Source organism: Lepus europaeus, chromosome 3 (assembly GCF_033115175.1).
Source record: "Lepus europaeus isolate LE1 chromosome 3, mLepTim1.pri, whole genome shotgun sequence".
Lineage (NCBI taxonomy): Eukaryota > Metazoa > Chordata > Mammalia > Lagomorpha > Leporidae > Lepus > Lepus europaeus.
The window spans coordinates 36,050,027-36,065,193 of record NC_084829.1 but is presented as its reverse complement, the minus strand read 5'-3'; the positions used below and the strand labels follow the sequence as shown (position 1 = coordinate 36,065,193).

The following is a 15,167-nucleotide window of genomic DNA, read 5'->3' as shown; positions in this document are numbered from 1 at the left end:
TTGCACAGTGTTCACTAACAGGAAGCTGGATTAGAAGCGGAGCAGCAGCTCTTGAACCAGATAGTCCACATGGGATGTGATATGAGGGTGTCCCAAGCGGCAACCCAGCCTCTGCACCACATGCAGAATGTAAACCAGCACCCTGCAGGCCAGGGTGTTAACCCACTGTGCCACCTCCCACAGTGCCAGCCTCCCAGCATAATTTTTTCATCATATACATTTTCCATGGACTTTTGAAGACCCCTCATATGCACGGATTTCAGCATTTTTTACGCCAAAATAAACACCTTTTAATTCCATTTCCACACACTCTTGATGTTCCCTTGTGTGAGCCTGGTGTCGATCACTGGGTTCCCTCGGGGGCACTGGCTCAGGTTGGCTTCTCCAGGAAACAGGGCCAGGGCTTTCCTTGCACCTGGAACCCTTGCGCGTGGTCGATGCACCTGTAGGACATTTACGGAGAACTGCTCTTTGGAGCTACGCCTGTCAGGAATCCCGCGGGGTCAAGGAGAGAGAGAAGTTAAATGGCACAAGAATGACAAGAGAAGCTTCTGAAGCCATCCTGGTCTTTACAAATAGGGCAAGAATGGTCGGCCATCATCCTCCCGTGTTGGACACGGGGTGGGGGTGGGGGGCGGCGGCTGCCTTTGGGGAGAGAGGAAGTCAGCTGTGAGTTCAGCAGCCCAGGCCCCCAGCACCTGTGGAAATTGGTGCTCTGGTGGTGAGGCCCATGGCACCTGCAGGCGTATTTAACAGGCAAATGCCACGTATCGGAGTGTACAACGTATTCAGTTGTATTAGGCTTTGCCCAGTTGTTTTCAAGCAAATTGTACTGACTTCTTTCTGCAATATATGAGAATTTTTAGTGTGATTCTTCCTTTCCACATTTTCTGTATCTTGGCCGCCCTCTGCTGTTTCCTGTATTATTATAGAACTTTTTTTTTTTTTTTTTAAAGATTTATTTATTTACTTGAAAGTCAGAGTTACACAGAGAGAGAGAAGGAAAGGCAGAGAGAGAGAGAGGGAGAGAGAGACAGAGAGAGTGAAGGGTCTTCCGTCTGCTGGTTTATTCCCCAATTGGCCGCAACGGCCGGAGCTGCGCTGATCTGAAGCCAGGAGCCAGGAGCTTCTTCCGGTCTCTCACAGGGGTGCAGGGGCCAAGGACTTGGGCCATCTTCTGATGCTTTCCCAGGCCATAGCTGAGAGCTGGGACTCGAACCGGTGCCCATATGGGATGCTGGCACTGCAGGCAGCGGCTTTACCTGCTATGCCACAGCACCGGCCCCTTATTATAGATCTTGAGATATAAAAATGATCTCTTTGTGTCTGATCTTTTTTTTTTTTTAAGATTTATTTTATTTATTTGAAAGGCAGAGTTACACAGAGAGAGGAGGAGACAGAGAGAGATCTTCCATCCACTGGTTCAATCCCCAAATGGCTGCAACTGTCAGGGCTGGGCCAGGCCAAAGCCAGGAATTAAGAGTTTCATCCAGGTCTCTCATGTGGGTGCAGGGGCCCAAGCACTTGGGCCATCTTCCACTGCTTTCCCGGGTACATTAGCAGGGAGCTGGATCCGAAGTAGAGCAACTGGGACATGAACCAGCACCCATGTGGGATCCCCGGTTGCAGGCAGTGGCTTTCTTGTTACACCACAGCGCCGGCCCCAGGGATTTCTTTACATTCTGCATGTGGTGCAGAGGCTGGGTTGCCACTTGGGACACCCTCATATCACATCCCATGTGGACTATCTGGTTCAAGAGCTGCTGCTCCGCTTCTAATCCAGCTTCCTGTTAGTGAACACTGTGCAAGGGAGCAAGTGCTTAAGTCCTTGCTACCCACATTGAAAACCCAGGTGGACTTCCTGGCTCCTGGCTTCAGCCTGGCCATCAGGGGAGTAAACTTGCAGATGGAGGTAGATTCTGCCCCTCCTCTAGCTCTGCCTTTCAAATAAAAATGAAAATAAATTAGTTTTTTTCTTTTCCTGAGGCTGGCGTTGTGGTGTAGTAGGTAAAGCCACTGCCTGCAATGCCGGCATCCCATATGGGCACCGGTTTGTGTCTTGGCTGCTCCATTTCCAATCCAGCTCCCTGCTAATGTGCCTGGGAAAGGCAGTGGAAGATCACTCAAGTGTTTGGGTCCCTGTCACCCATGTAGGAGACCTGGATGAAGCTCTCTGCTCCTGGCTTTAGCCTGGCTCAGCCCTGGCCATTGTGGTCATCTGGAAAGTGAACCAACAGATGGAAGATCTCTTTCTCTCTTTCTCTCTCTCTCTTTCCCCCCATCTCCCTCTCTCTCTCTGTAACTTTCAACTAAATAAATAAATCCTTAAGCCAGGAACTCTAACCGGGTTTCCCACATGGGTGGCAGAGGCCCAGGTACTTAGACCATTCTCTGCTGCTTTCTCAGGTGCATTAGCAGGGAGCTAGATTGAAAGTGGAAGGGCCAGGACTTTAACTGACACCCATATGGGGTGCTGGCATCACGTGTGGCAGCTTAACTATAATGCCAGGCCCTGTTCATTTCTTATGTTTGATTTATTCTTTATATTTTTAATGATATAAAAATTTATACCCTATGCAAGTCAATTGCTATATAATTTTTAAAAAGGTTTATTTATTTGAAAAGTAGAGATACAGAGAAAAGAGGAGAGAGAGAGAGAGAATCAGTCTTCCATCTGCTGGTTCACTCCCCAAATGGCTGCAGTGGCTGAAGCCAGGAGACAGGAGCTTCTTCTGGGTATCTCATGTGGGTGCAGGGGCCCAAGCACTTGGGCCATTTTCCACTGCTTTCCCAGGCCATAGCAGGAAGCTGGGTCGGAAGAGGAACAGCCAGGACTCGAACCAGCATCCATATGCACATGGAGGCTTAACCTTCTACGCCATAGCACTGGCCCCGGTTACATAATTTCTTTATTATTATTATTTTTTTTTAATTTTTTAAATTTTTTTTTTTATTTTTTGACAGGCAGAGTGGACAGTGAGAGAGAGAGAGAGACAGAGAGAAAGGTCTCCCTTTTGCCGTTGGTTCACCCTCCAATGGCCGCCGCGGTAGGCGCGCTGCGGCCAGCGCACCGCGCTGATCTGATGGCAGGAGCCAGGTGCTTCTCCTGGTCTCCCATGGGGTGCAGGGCCCAAGGACTTGGGCCATCCTCCACTGCACTCCCTGGCCACAGCAGAGAGCTGGCCTGGAAGAGGGGCAACCAGGACAGAATCCGGTGCCCCGACCAGGACTAGAACCCGGTGTGCCGGCGCCACAAGGCGGAGGATTAGCCTAGTGAGCCGCGGCGCTGGCCGGTTACATAATTTCTAAAAGATTTATATTTGAAAGGCAGAGTGAGGGAGACAGCAGATGATGGCTCAGTGCTTGGGTCCCTGCCACCTGTGTGGGAGACCCAGAGTGAGTTTCAGGCTCCTGGCTCTGGCCTGTCCTAGCCTTGGCTGTTGCAGGCATTAGGGGAGTGAGCCAGCAGATAGAAGATCTCTCTGTCTCTCAAATAAATAAATATTAGAGTCTAAATATCAGAGTGCCTGGGTTCGAGTCTCAGATCCACTTCTGATTCTGTGTACCCTGAGAGGCAGCAGGTGCTGGCTCAAGTGCTTGGGCCCCTGTCACCCATGTGGGAGTCCTGGATTGAGTTCCTGCCTCCTGGCTTTGGCCTGGCCTAAGAGCAACCATTGTGGACATTTGGGGAGTGAACCAGTGGATGGAAGTTCTCGCTGCTTGTCTGTCTCCATCTCTGCCTTTCAAATAAAACAAACAAACAAACAAACAGGAGATGAGTTGACCGATGTTGTCCCCAAGGTTTGTACAGGAATGGAAAGCAGGGATCCTCAGGCTGCTGATGGAACACTGGCCAGGGCTCTTCCTAGCTGAGCCACACAGGCACACTCCCTCATCGCCTGGTGTGCTTTCCAAACTGTACCATGGCAGGGGAGAGAGTTACCTCCCAGCTTTGCCATGAGTATTAGAGGTGACATGTATATATATAACGCACAGTACATTATAGCCGTTCAATGGAGAACAGCACTTAGTGACAGCGATTCCAGGGAGCCCAGATGACATGATGCTGTCGCTTGGCTGTGCCAGAAGCCACGTAACAATAGCCCTGAGACTTAGCTCCCTGAGCTGAGCAACATCGAGTTATTTGGTATTCTGCTTGCAGGAGAGGTCTTCAAAAGGTTTATAGAAAATGCATATTATGGGAACCACATTATGAGTTTCTGAATTTTTTGCATCAAAATAAACTTATCTTTGAGTTTCATTTTCCAGAACTTTTGCAGTGCTGGGAGGAGGACTGGCCTTTAACAACTGAGACCCGGGTTTGACTCTCCTTTCCTGGGCGTGGGCAGGTGCAGCGAGGGGAGAAAAATTAGTAAACCAGAGGATGCCATTGCAAGCAAGGCTACCAGTTTTACTTTTAATTTATTGGTTCTCACTTTATTTGAAAGGCAGAGAGGAAAGAGAAAGAGAGGGAGAGAGAGAGAGACAGACAGACAGCTAGGCTGAGTCCTGGAACTCAATCTGTGTTTCCCATGTGTGTGGCAGGAAGCCAAGCCCTTGAGCTGTCATTTGCTTTCAGTATAGAAATAGCGACAGTCCGAGCTGCAAAGTGAGAGGACTTTATTAGGCGAGCGAGAGAACAAGGCAAAGTGGGGGAACCCAACAGCAGAGCTCCCTGGTAGTAAGACATGGAGAGGGAGCCGTTGCCACGGCTCACTAGGCTAATCCTCCACCTGCAGCGCCGGCACTGGCACCCGGGTTCTAGTCCTGGTCGGGGCGCTGGATTCTGTCCCAGTTGCTCTTCTTCCAGTCCAGCTCTCTGCTGTGGCCCGGGAGTGCAGTGGAGGATGGCCCAAGTGCTTGGGCCTTGTACCCACAGGAGAGACCAGGAGGAAGCACCTGGCTCCTGGCTTCGGATCGGTGCAGCGCCAGCCGTAGCGGCCATTTGGGGGGTGAACCAATGGAAGGACGACCTTTCTCTCTATCTCTCTCTCTCTCACTGTCTAACTCTGCCTGTCAAAAAAAAAAAAAAAAAAAAAGACATGGGGAGGGAACCCCAGAGCCCTGTGTCCATCAGGGAAGTGGGACCTTCGGTCTCTAATAGGTCCTCTAACTTCCCTTTGTCTATGTCGCCTGGTGTGGCAGCCCAGACATGGGGTATGGGACGGGTGCTGATTGTGCTGGGGTCCTTGCAGGAGCTGGGGTCGAAACCCTTAAGTTTTCTTTCAACGGGCGTTACTAGCAACAGACCAAAAGACAGGAAGACAGGAGAAGCCTCTCTTCTACCCTGAAACTCTGGAATGAGCAGCTGAGTTTGGGTTCCGGGTCTCTTGCTCAAGCAGCTGGGTCCCGGGGCGGCAGCAGTGGTGGCCACAGGTGCACGGGCAGCCGGATGTGTGGACCCCGGCTCCAGCCGCTCGGCACTGCTGGGTATCTCTGTGCCTGCTGGTGATCCCCGGATGATACCATTTCCCACCCGGCCCTGGAGGGCGTCCTGCACTTATCTCTGCATGACCTCAACTTCCCCCCTTTTGGTCTTTCAATACCTTTGTACTAACTGCTTTCAATTTTTAAAAATATTTATTTGAAAGGCAGTGAAAGAAAGAGAGAGAGAGAGAGAAAAGAGATCTTCTGCCCACCGATTCACTCCCCAAGTGGCCACAATAGCCAGGGCTGGGCCAGGCTGAAGTCAGAAACCAGGAACTCAATTAGGGTTTTCCATGTGGGTGCCAGGGACCCAAGCACTTGCGCCATCGCTTGCTGCCTACCTGTGTTACCGGAGAAATTGCAGGGTTCTTGTCTTCGCGCAAGAAAGAATTCAGGCGTGAGACAGAGAGTAGTGGGAGGTAAAATAGCAAGGTTTATTAAGAAGGAACATCTGTAAGGACGGATGGGCACCTCTCCAGACAGGACCTGAGAGAGAGTGCCCAGTCCCTCAGACTGGGGGGGGGGGGCTGCATGGGTGAGTGGAGAGTACACCTGGCCAGGCCAGGCCAGGCCAGGCGGGCAACTCAGCAAAGATGCAGAGAGCTGAGCGCGCAGTCCAGTTGAGGCTGGGGGTTTTAAGGAGATGGGTCTTGCTTCCCCACCTCTGCTCCTCTTGGAACAAAGGGCTTTTTGGATGTAAATAGAAAAACTTCTCTTGAAGGTCTGAAACAAAGGACTTTATGGATGCAAATGTTATCAGACCTGAGGAAGGGAGCAGGGTGTTTGAGATGCAGATACTGGGCTGCACCTGGGAGATTGTGTGGAAGATTTATCAGGCAGGAAGCAGGAGGGGTGAGGGCCTCCACCTGGCAGGTTATCAGGTAAAAGGGGGCAGGGCAGGCAGGATGCGAAATCTGGGCTTCCCCTGAAACATTGTTAGGATGACTTTGAGATGCAGATGCATATAGATGTCTTCTGTTTAGGCCTGTCACACACACATAAGCTCATAACTGACTTCCTACCTAACAATCCCACCCCTAACAATTTCCAAGTCTTAACTTAGCCCGGCGTTCATTGGAAAGCCCAGAGTCTTGTCTGAGCCTCAAGGCCAACTTCTGCTGTTACCTGTCACAATCCAAGTCACATACTTCCAAGACACAAAGGCAGTGTCATGGGACTGAGCCGGCCTAACATTAACATTCTGGGGTTCTTGTCGTTTATGTAGATGAGAATCCTGAACACCGGCTCACATGAAGCACGCAACATGGTAAGGTTTGAGATTTATTTAGAGAGTAGGAGAAATACACAGGAATGTGAGGGCTTTATTGAGGGAGAGTGGGTCATACCATGGGAAGCTCCAAACCAAAACCTCAGGGCAGGCCAAGGGCCACGTGTGGAAGCCTGCAGGCCAGAGGAGCATGGGGAGAAGGGCCAGGAGCGGCAGCAAACAGGCGGGCGGGCTCAGCACACTCCAGACCTCTCATTCAATTCCAAAGGGGCGTGGTTACGTAGTCTGATTGACAGTTAGTTGGGTGGATATAGGTGAGCTCACGCAGGGGGCTAATGAGCCTAATATTATCTCCCTGATAGGCTCCCATATCAGCAGGAGGGGCACAGGGTATACATTACCATTCCTAAAGCGGGTAACAGGTGGGTAGAAAGAACAGCAAACTCTTGTTAAAAAAATACAAAGACTGGGGCCGGTGTTGGGGCGCAGTGGGTTAAGCTGCCTGCCTGAGACACCATCCTCCCATAACGGAGCACCAGGTTCCAGTCCCAACTACTCCGCTTCCAATCCAGCTCGCTGCTGATGTTCCCCGGGAGAGCAGCAGAAGATGCCCTGAGTGCTTGGGCCCACTGTTAGTAAAATAGTACCGGCTTCCTAAGCCCAGCCCGGCTTACCAGAAGCCAGGTGACCAAATGGCCCAATCACAAGTGTCAGCTCCACCCCCACCCTAATGGGCTTTGCTGCTCCCACTTCCTCACCTCTAAAGCTCTAGAAGACCTGTTCTCCAGTACAGGCTGTTGCTCTCCTGTGCATGGAGGGGGCAGCATGTCCCCCACCTGATAATAAACCTTCTCCCTTTCTCCGGTGTTTGGTGTATTTTGTGGTGACCTTTCCCCCCTGCCACCCATGTAGGAGCCTAGGATGGAGTTCCTGCTCCTGTCCAACCCTGGCTTTTATGACTTAAGTGGATGCTCCGATATGGGAAAACCCGGATCTGCAAACCAAGGTCACACGATGACTCCGAGGCTGCCGCGGGCGTGAGCTGCACCTGGGGCTGTTCAAGCCACGGAGGCAGCTGCAGAATCTGGCTGATCCACAGGGAAAGGAATCCCAAGGTGATCCTGGGTGACCTCCTGGAAACTGCCCCGGGCTTTGATGAAAGAATTCAGCCTCTGGGCCTGCAGGTGAGAGGGGTGGCCTTGAGGTCTTTTCCCCATTGTTCTGCTGATTAGCACAGGGCTCCCTTTTATCTGTCCACATCTTTTTTTTTTTTTTTTTTTTTCACTTGAGCTGCAGAGGGACAGAGACCGAGGGCTCCCATCTGCTAGTTCACTCCCCAAATGCCTGCAATGACCCCTGGCTGGAGCCAAAGCCAGGAACCAGGAATTGTGTTTAAAGGTTAACCTTGGGGCCAGAGCTGTAAAGCCATCTTCAGTGCCAGCATCCCATATGGGCGCCGGTTTGAGCCCTGGCTGCTCCACTTCTGACTCTCTGCTATGGCCTGGGAAAGCAGTGGAAGATGGCACAAGTCCTTGGGCTCCTGCACCTGCGTGAGAAGACCCGAGAAGCTCCTGGCTCCTGACTTCAGATAGGCGCAGCTTCGCAGCTTCGGCCGTTGCAGCCAATTGGGGAGTGAACCAGTGGATGGAAGACCTCTCCCTCTCTCTCTGACTCTCCTCTCTCTGTGCAACTCTGACTTTTAAATAAATAGATAAATAATTTGAAAAAAAAAAAAAGGTTATTATTTTTAAAAAACTTATCTATTTTTACTTTTTTTTAAAAAAAGATTCATTTATTTATTTGAAAGTCAGAGTTACACAGAGAGAAGGAGAGGCAGAGAGAGAGAGAGATCCTCTATCAATGGCTGGAGCTGAGCCAATCTGAAGCCAGGAGCCAGGAGTTTCTTCCAGGTCTTCTCACGCAGGTGCGGGGACCCAAGGACTTGGGCCATCTTCCACTGCTTTCCCAGGTCACAGCAGAGAGCTGGATCGAAGTGGAGCAGCTGGGACTCGAACCGGTGCCCATATGGGATGCCAGCACTGCAGGCGGTGGCCCTACCCACTACGCCACAGCGCTGGCCCCTATTTTTATTTACTTGAAAGGCTGTGTGTGTGTGTGTATCTTCCATCTGTTGGTTCACTCCCCAAATGCCGTCACAGCCAGGGCTGGGGCCAGGAGCCTGAAATTCTATCTGGGTCTCCCACATGGGTGGCAGGGACCCAAGTAGAGGCATCACCCACTGCCTCCTAGGATGCACATTAGCAAGGAGCTGGATTGGAAGCAGAGGCAAGATCTGATCCCAGGCACTCCAATATGGGACGAGGGTATCCCAAGCAGTGTCACCCTACTGTGCCACAGTGCCTGCCCCAGAAGCTGGGAACTTCATTCAGGTCTCCCTCATGGGTCTCAGGGATCCGATCACTTGAGCCATCGCTGCTGCCTCCCAGAGTCTGCATTAGTGGGAAGCTGGCGTCAGGAGCCAGGGCTGGGGATCACCAAACACAGGCACAGGCACGCTAAGGTAGGATGTGGGCATTCTTAACAGACAGGATAAGTGCCTGCCCATTTATCTAACGTCTGTAGCAAGTGGTTTTCCCACCATGCGGTCTGCCACATGCTTCTTCATTCCTTCTCACTCCTGATTCTTGCTGTAGAACTAAACGCAGCCAGTAACACCTGAATGCTTAGCTTCTTGGAAATCTCTTCCACCAAACTTAAGCTCATCTTCCCACAGCGTGGTCAGGGAATGAATGGCCGCAGTAAAGCCAGCTCCTCTGCCACGGAGAAGCAAGGGTGGCCTGCAGTCCGTTTCCCAGGAGAATCGCCACGTCCATCTGAGAGCGCCTCAGCGTGGGCTTACGTCCTGGTCTCCAGAGCCCTCACTGGAACACCCACAATGCGCTCTCTGGGCTTCCTCTAGCCTGCTCGTGGAAACTCTTGCAGCTTTCTCCCGTAAGCCAGTGCCAAAGGCGCCTCCACAAATCCAGGTAGTTACAGCAATGGCCCCACCTCCTGTGTTTTTTTTTAAGGTTTGTTTATTTATTTGAAAGGCTGAATTACAGAGAGGCAGACAGAGAGAGGGGTCTTGCATCCACTGGTTCACTCCCCAGATAGCTGCAATGGCCGATCTGAAGCCAGGAGCCAGGAGCTTCTTCTGGGTCTCCCACATGGGTGCAGGGGCCCAAGGGCTTGGGCCATCCTCTACTGCTTTCCCAGGCCATAGCAGAGTTGGATCGGAAGTGGAGCAGCCAGGACTCAAACTAGTGCCCATATGGGATGCCGGCACTGCAGGCAGCAGTTTTACCTGATACGCCACAGCACTGCCCCCACCTCTGCCAGTTTTTTGGTATCAGTTTTTCTCTATTAGCTGTTTTTGTTTCTGTGGTTTTTTAAACTTATTTTTTGTGTCATGATTACAACATAATGCCTGAGGCAACTAACTTCATATAGAGAAAAGATTTATTTAGCTCAGTTTGGGAGGTTCAAGTCCAAGATCAGGTGGCCCCACTGGTTGGACATCTGGTGAGCAGGTGGTGGTGGTGCAGTGCAGAGGTCACATGGAAAGCCAGGGAGCACCTGGCTCAGGCTTCTTGTAAGGAGCAGAAATTAAACAGCTCCACCATAATATTACTAAGAAATAAACAAGAGCTAAGCTGATTGCAGGAGATCTGCGTGGACGTGGTAAGAACCACCCATGGCCCCCACACACCCTCCTCGAGGACCTTATCAGCCCTTTACTGACCGTCCAAAGTGCATATAAACTGTAGCCTGAAGAGGCCAGAGAGACTCTGACCAGACTCTCCTGAGGCGGCAGAGAGAAAAGCTCCGGGTTAACCCCCACGCTCAGACCTTCCCGTGAGAGTTCTCCCAGCCAGCCCTGCACAGGCCTAACGCCGCCGAGGGTCTGAGCTCCCTGATGTGGAAGCCCTGCTCGCCAAACTACTCAGCCTTCGAGACCTGCGTTGTTAGGCTCTGAGGTGCCATCCTGCAGATCTGGTGAGAATCCGCCCTGGGTGGCTAAGACGCTTTGTGAGGAGCATCAGAGGCACTTTGGGAACCTTGGGTGGCCGGTTGGCGGTTGGCGCAGTGTGCTGCATAAATTAGAATGTGTGACTTCCCCACTGCATAATAAAACCCTTATTGGAACCAACACAGCTCTCCACAAGGGGGGATGGCAAAAGGGGGAGGGGAGAAGCAGAGCAGAAGGCGCCCGGAAGGAGGAACAGAGCCAAGGCTGGAGCTGACCCTCCCCAGCCAGCACCCTAGGGACTCCTTGGCCCACCCACACTTCCCTCTCTGTGCACTGGATACAGACAAGGGGGAGGGGTCTAACCAGCTCCCAGAAAAAAAGATGTAAAGAACTGAGTCAGCTTGGAGTCAATTCTTAAATATTTAATTCCCATTTATTTAAAGTTCCATCAGTCTGTATACACTATTTATATTAAAAACACAGGAAGCTGGGGTTCCTAGCAAAAATATACATTTCAATTTTGGAGACTTCAGACACTGAGAAGAGCTGTATCCTCAGCACCAGAGCTGGGCAGGGGCAGGGACAGGGTGCATGGTGGGGGAGGAAGTCAGGCACAGCAGCTCTCCCTCCCTTCACAGCCTCTCCCCTGCCCCAAATCCCTGCTCAGCTAGGATGGGAGGGAAAGGAAGAATCCTGCCAGCATACAGAGTGAGCCTGGGGCGCGGGCGCGGGCACGGACGCGGAGGGCCACTTTCCCCCTAGATCTGTGGTCAGACGGAAAGGCCCTCTGGGAAGGAGAGCCAGACAGGAGCCAGGAAGCCTGGGTTCCAACCCCAGCTCACCCACCCCCCTGCTCCGAGACCTTGGCCATCCTTCGCCTGTGCAGCTGGCGGGCGCTCTGCCCTGCTGCTCAGACACTGCTCTCCCAGCTGGGCTGCAGCCCCTCCTCTCAGGTGAAGGCACCCCCACCTGGGAGCAGGCAGGACAGGGCCAGGGGAATGGGCCCAGGCTTGGCAAGGTCTCTGGTCATCAGGGGTTGTGCAGGGAGATCTGCAGGTGACCAGCGAGGCCAGCTATAGGGGAAGGGAGAGCAGCAAGCGGATGTCAGGAGGCACAGGGCCAGTGTACGTCGGGTAGTTCCTGCAGTGAGCAGGTGCTGGCTGACTCAGCAGGGTGCTCCCGGCCAGTATAGGAACGGGGCACAGCTCTGCCTGTCCACTGCGAACGCTCCCTTTGGGAATGGAACCTGTGGGTACAGCGATTTCAGTGCTGTGCTGTGTGAGGGGAGTGACAGCTCTAGGGAGTACTTGGGGGCGGGGGGCGTGGGGCGTGAGCTTCCACTGAGCTGGCCGGGGCAGAGCCAGGCTCTGTGGGCGGCTGCTACAAGGTGGGTGGGGGTGGGTGCTGACAGAGGGCCTGCCCCAAGCCCTTCCTGGGGTCAGAACTAAGTGTGCTGTTCCCATCAACCACCAACTTCCTTCTGCCTCCTCTTCAGGGAGGGGTGGGGCCCCCACCTGGAGGGAACCCTGCCTCCTTCCAGGCGAGGGAGGCTCCCAGCGGCCAGCGCAGGGGCCATCAGCAACATTGACCTGGAAGAACGGTGTGAAGAGGAATGGAAGGATGTGGGTGTCAGAGACTGGGGGTGCCACTGGGGTGGGGGGCAGCCTTGGCCTGTGGGGGGTCAGTCTGGGGAGGAATCTGGCTCAGCCCAGGCCCCCCCGCCACTGTCCTCTGCAGCAGGGACCCTGTGCCCCTGGGCCGCTGCTGCAGTCAGCCCGGGCCATGCTTGGCTTCCCTGGGAAGCCAGGCCCCGAGAGCTTAGTGTTTCTTTGGATGGCTCAAGGCTTCCATCTGAAGACAGGCCCCTAGGCCTATAGGTGCAGTGACGGGTAGAGGGCAGACCCCACCCCTTCTGCTCCTGGGAAAGGGTCCTGTTCTACACTGCTGGTGAAATAATACAAACCATCTTGGAGAACGAGACAGACAGATGTGGGCACGGAGACATGGCGGGCGAGGGAGGGAAGCCAGGGAGGAAGGAAGTGGGACCCTACAGAAAGGGAAAAAGAGAGCAGGGAAACGAGGAAGACAGAGGCGTGAGGAAGAGGGGGACCACAGAGGCTGAGGGGAGGAGGGAGAGCACAAAAGGAACACAGGGAGCGGGGGCCGTGTGGGTGGGAGCGCGGGTGTGCGATCCGCACTCTGTGTGAGCCGAGTGCTCCCAGGCTGGGCAACAGGAAAGCCCCGAGGGGCCGGCCTCTCAGTACATGTCCTTGTAGATCTCCTGGAGCAGGGGGTGCAGCGAGGTCTCGGTCTCGGTCTTCTTGATGCGCTGCATCATCTGGGCATGCTCGGTGACCAGCTGCCGCAGGTCCGCCATCTTCTGCAGCAGCTTGGGGAAGAGGTACTGGGCGTCGGGGTGGTTGGCCTGCAGGTGGAACTCAAGGGCACGCAGGATGGTGTCCTGGATGGCCTCCACCTGCGGCACATTCATGAGGCCTGGCCGGTCTGCGGGGACACAGGGCACGCATGGGGTCTCAGAAGGGCAGAGGAACTCGCCTACTGCGTCCTGCAGGGTGAGGCCTGAGGAACAGCGGGGCCTCCTTGACTGGGGCAGACCCAACCCCTCCTGTCAGGGCCACTAAGCTGAGCATTCTAGCCCCTGCCCCAGGCTTCCTCTTTTGGTGTTGCTGGAAGTCTTTTTTTTTTTTTTTTTTTTTCCCTTCTAGGCAATACAGTATCATAGTTCAAGAGCCTCAATGCCTGGGCCCACTGGCACTGTGGCATAGCAGGTGAGACTGCCGCCTGTGAGGCCGGCATCCCATATGGGCACTGGTTTAAGACCTGGCTGCTCCACTTCCAGTCCAGCTCCCTGCTAATGTGCCTGAGAAAGTGGCAGAGGATGGCCCAAATGCTTGAACCCCTGGGCACCCATGTGGGAGGCCTGGATGAAGCTCCTGGCTCCTGGCTTTGGCCTGGCCCACCCTCAGTCGTTGCAGCCATTTGGGGAGTGAACCAGCAAATGGAAGATCTCTCTGTCTCTCCCTCTCTCTGTAACTCTGCCTCTCAAATAAATACATAAATCTTTAAAAAAGAGGGGGAGAGAGAGACTCAATGTCCAGATTCAAATTCTGTCCCCAAACCCTAGTGGCCTACAGACAGGTCAGTCAGCCTCTCTGGCTGGTCTCCTGGTCTATGAGATAGGGACAATAAAACACCTTCTGTACAGCGCGGCTGTGAGGACTGGGGCTCAGAATCTCTGAGAAGGAACCGACATGACACAAGCTCTCAGCCACTGTTAGTTAGCATGCTTACTGCTGTAATTATCGTGTTGGAATCTGAAGCCCCCATTAACATGACAGCATCCTCCTGTCCAGTCTCTTCCCCTCTGCCTGTGTAAGATGGGTCTGCTCCTGCGGGCACGGCCAGCCCCGTGCTCCTTCCTATGCTGTCCGCCGTCCGGCTGTGTGGGGCTGGCCCACCTGCCCTACCCTGACTCACCTCCGCACAGAATGATGGCTGCGATGAACAGAGCCAAGTCACTGTCATCAAGTTCAAGAGCATTGAACTTAACAGCGAACTCAAACTTGGGCTCGATGATGTCACTGAAGGGCTTGCGGAGGCTGCGCAGGAACTCACGGGTGACGAAGCCACTGCCATTGGCCACCAGCAGCCCGTCTTTGTTGACGATGGAGGCCAGCATGGCGAAGATGGCCTCGTGCACGCCGTACTTCAGGAGGGTCACCTGGTCGTTGAGGAAGAGGTTGCTGAAGTTGGGGATGCTCTTGGCGAACTCCGTGAGCTCCCGCACGGTCTCCACAGTGGTGCACTGGCAGCGGTAGAACACGTGCACGCTGATCTCCTTGTAGGGCGGCAGGCCGTTCACCAGCTGCTTCCACACCAGGCCCTTCTCCGCCTGCCACAATGTCTCGATGTCGTGGATCACAAAGGGCTGAAAACCAGGCCCTGGTAAAGGCCAGGCCTCCAGGGACCCCACCCCCACTGGGTGCTCCCCACACCTGTGGCAAGTATCATGAAGCTAGGGGAGAAAGGAGGCCTGGCTCTCCCAGCGCCCAGACACTGCCAGGCCGAGCAGCAACACTCACCGCCGTGTGGCTGGCCTTGCCGGTGAGGATGCCGCGGGCCTTCTTTTTGGTCATGTTGAAGTTTTTCAGGTAGGCATTGTAGATGTGCTTGGAGAAGGCCTTCAGATCCGCCACCTGCGGGCTGTGCTGGTGCCCCTCGACCGCCGTCAGCCCTGCCACCAGCTTCCTCTTCTCGGCTTCTGGCATCCGGCCAAAGCGGATGGCTGCACAGGGAGGAGGGAGTCACTGAGGGGCGCAGGCAGGGCCGGCACCTCTCACCCCTGCCCCTGGACAGGTGCACGGGGCACAGACAGCGACGTCTCCTTGAGCCTTAGAAGCTCGAGAGTCAGCAGGATGGGCATGGAGCGGCCCCCTCCAGAGGGAAGCTCCTTGAGGGCGGGGCTCTGTCTGCCCACGGTGCCCAGCACACGAGGGTCCTCCCTCACTGGGAGGTCGGGTG

At 53.9% G+C, this 15,167-nt stretch overlaps 1 protein-coding gene across 3 annotated transcripts in view; it reads right to left on the bottom strand.

Moving 5' to 3' along the window:
* Positions 1-8,476: 8,476 nt before the first annotated feature.
* The window catches only part of PPARD (peroxisome proliferator activated receptor delta), an 88,504-nt gene continuing 81,813 nt past the window's right edge, over positions 8,477-15,167 (bottom strand). For 2 of the 3 annotated variants that reach the window (XM_062186000.1, XM_062186001.1), the window contains 3 exons: positions 14,729-14,931; positions 14,124-14,574; positions 8,480-13,130 (listed from right to left, as the gene is read on the bottom strand). In XM_062186000.1, the coding sequence (XP_062041984.1) occupies positions 12,883-13,130; positions 14,124-14,574; positions 14,729-14,931 (902 nt within the window). In that variant the 3' untranslated portion in view covers positions 8,480-12,882. Of the gene's footprint in view, positions 13,131-14,123; positions 14,575-14,728; positions 14,932-15,167 lie in introns of all 3 variants that reach the window. The other variant, XM_062186002.1, reaches the window with a different exon arrangement.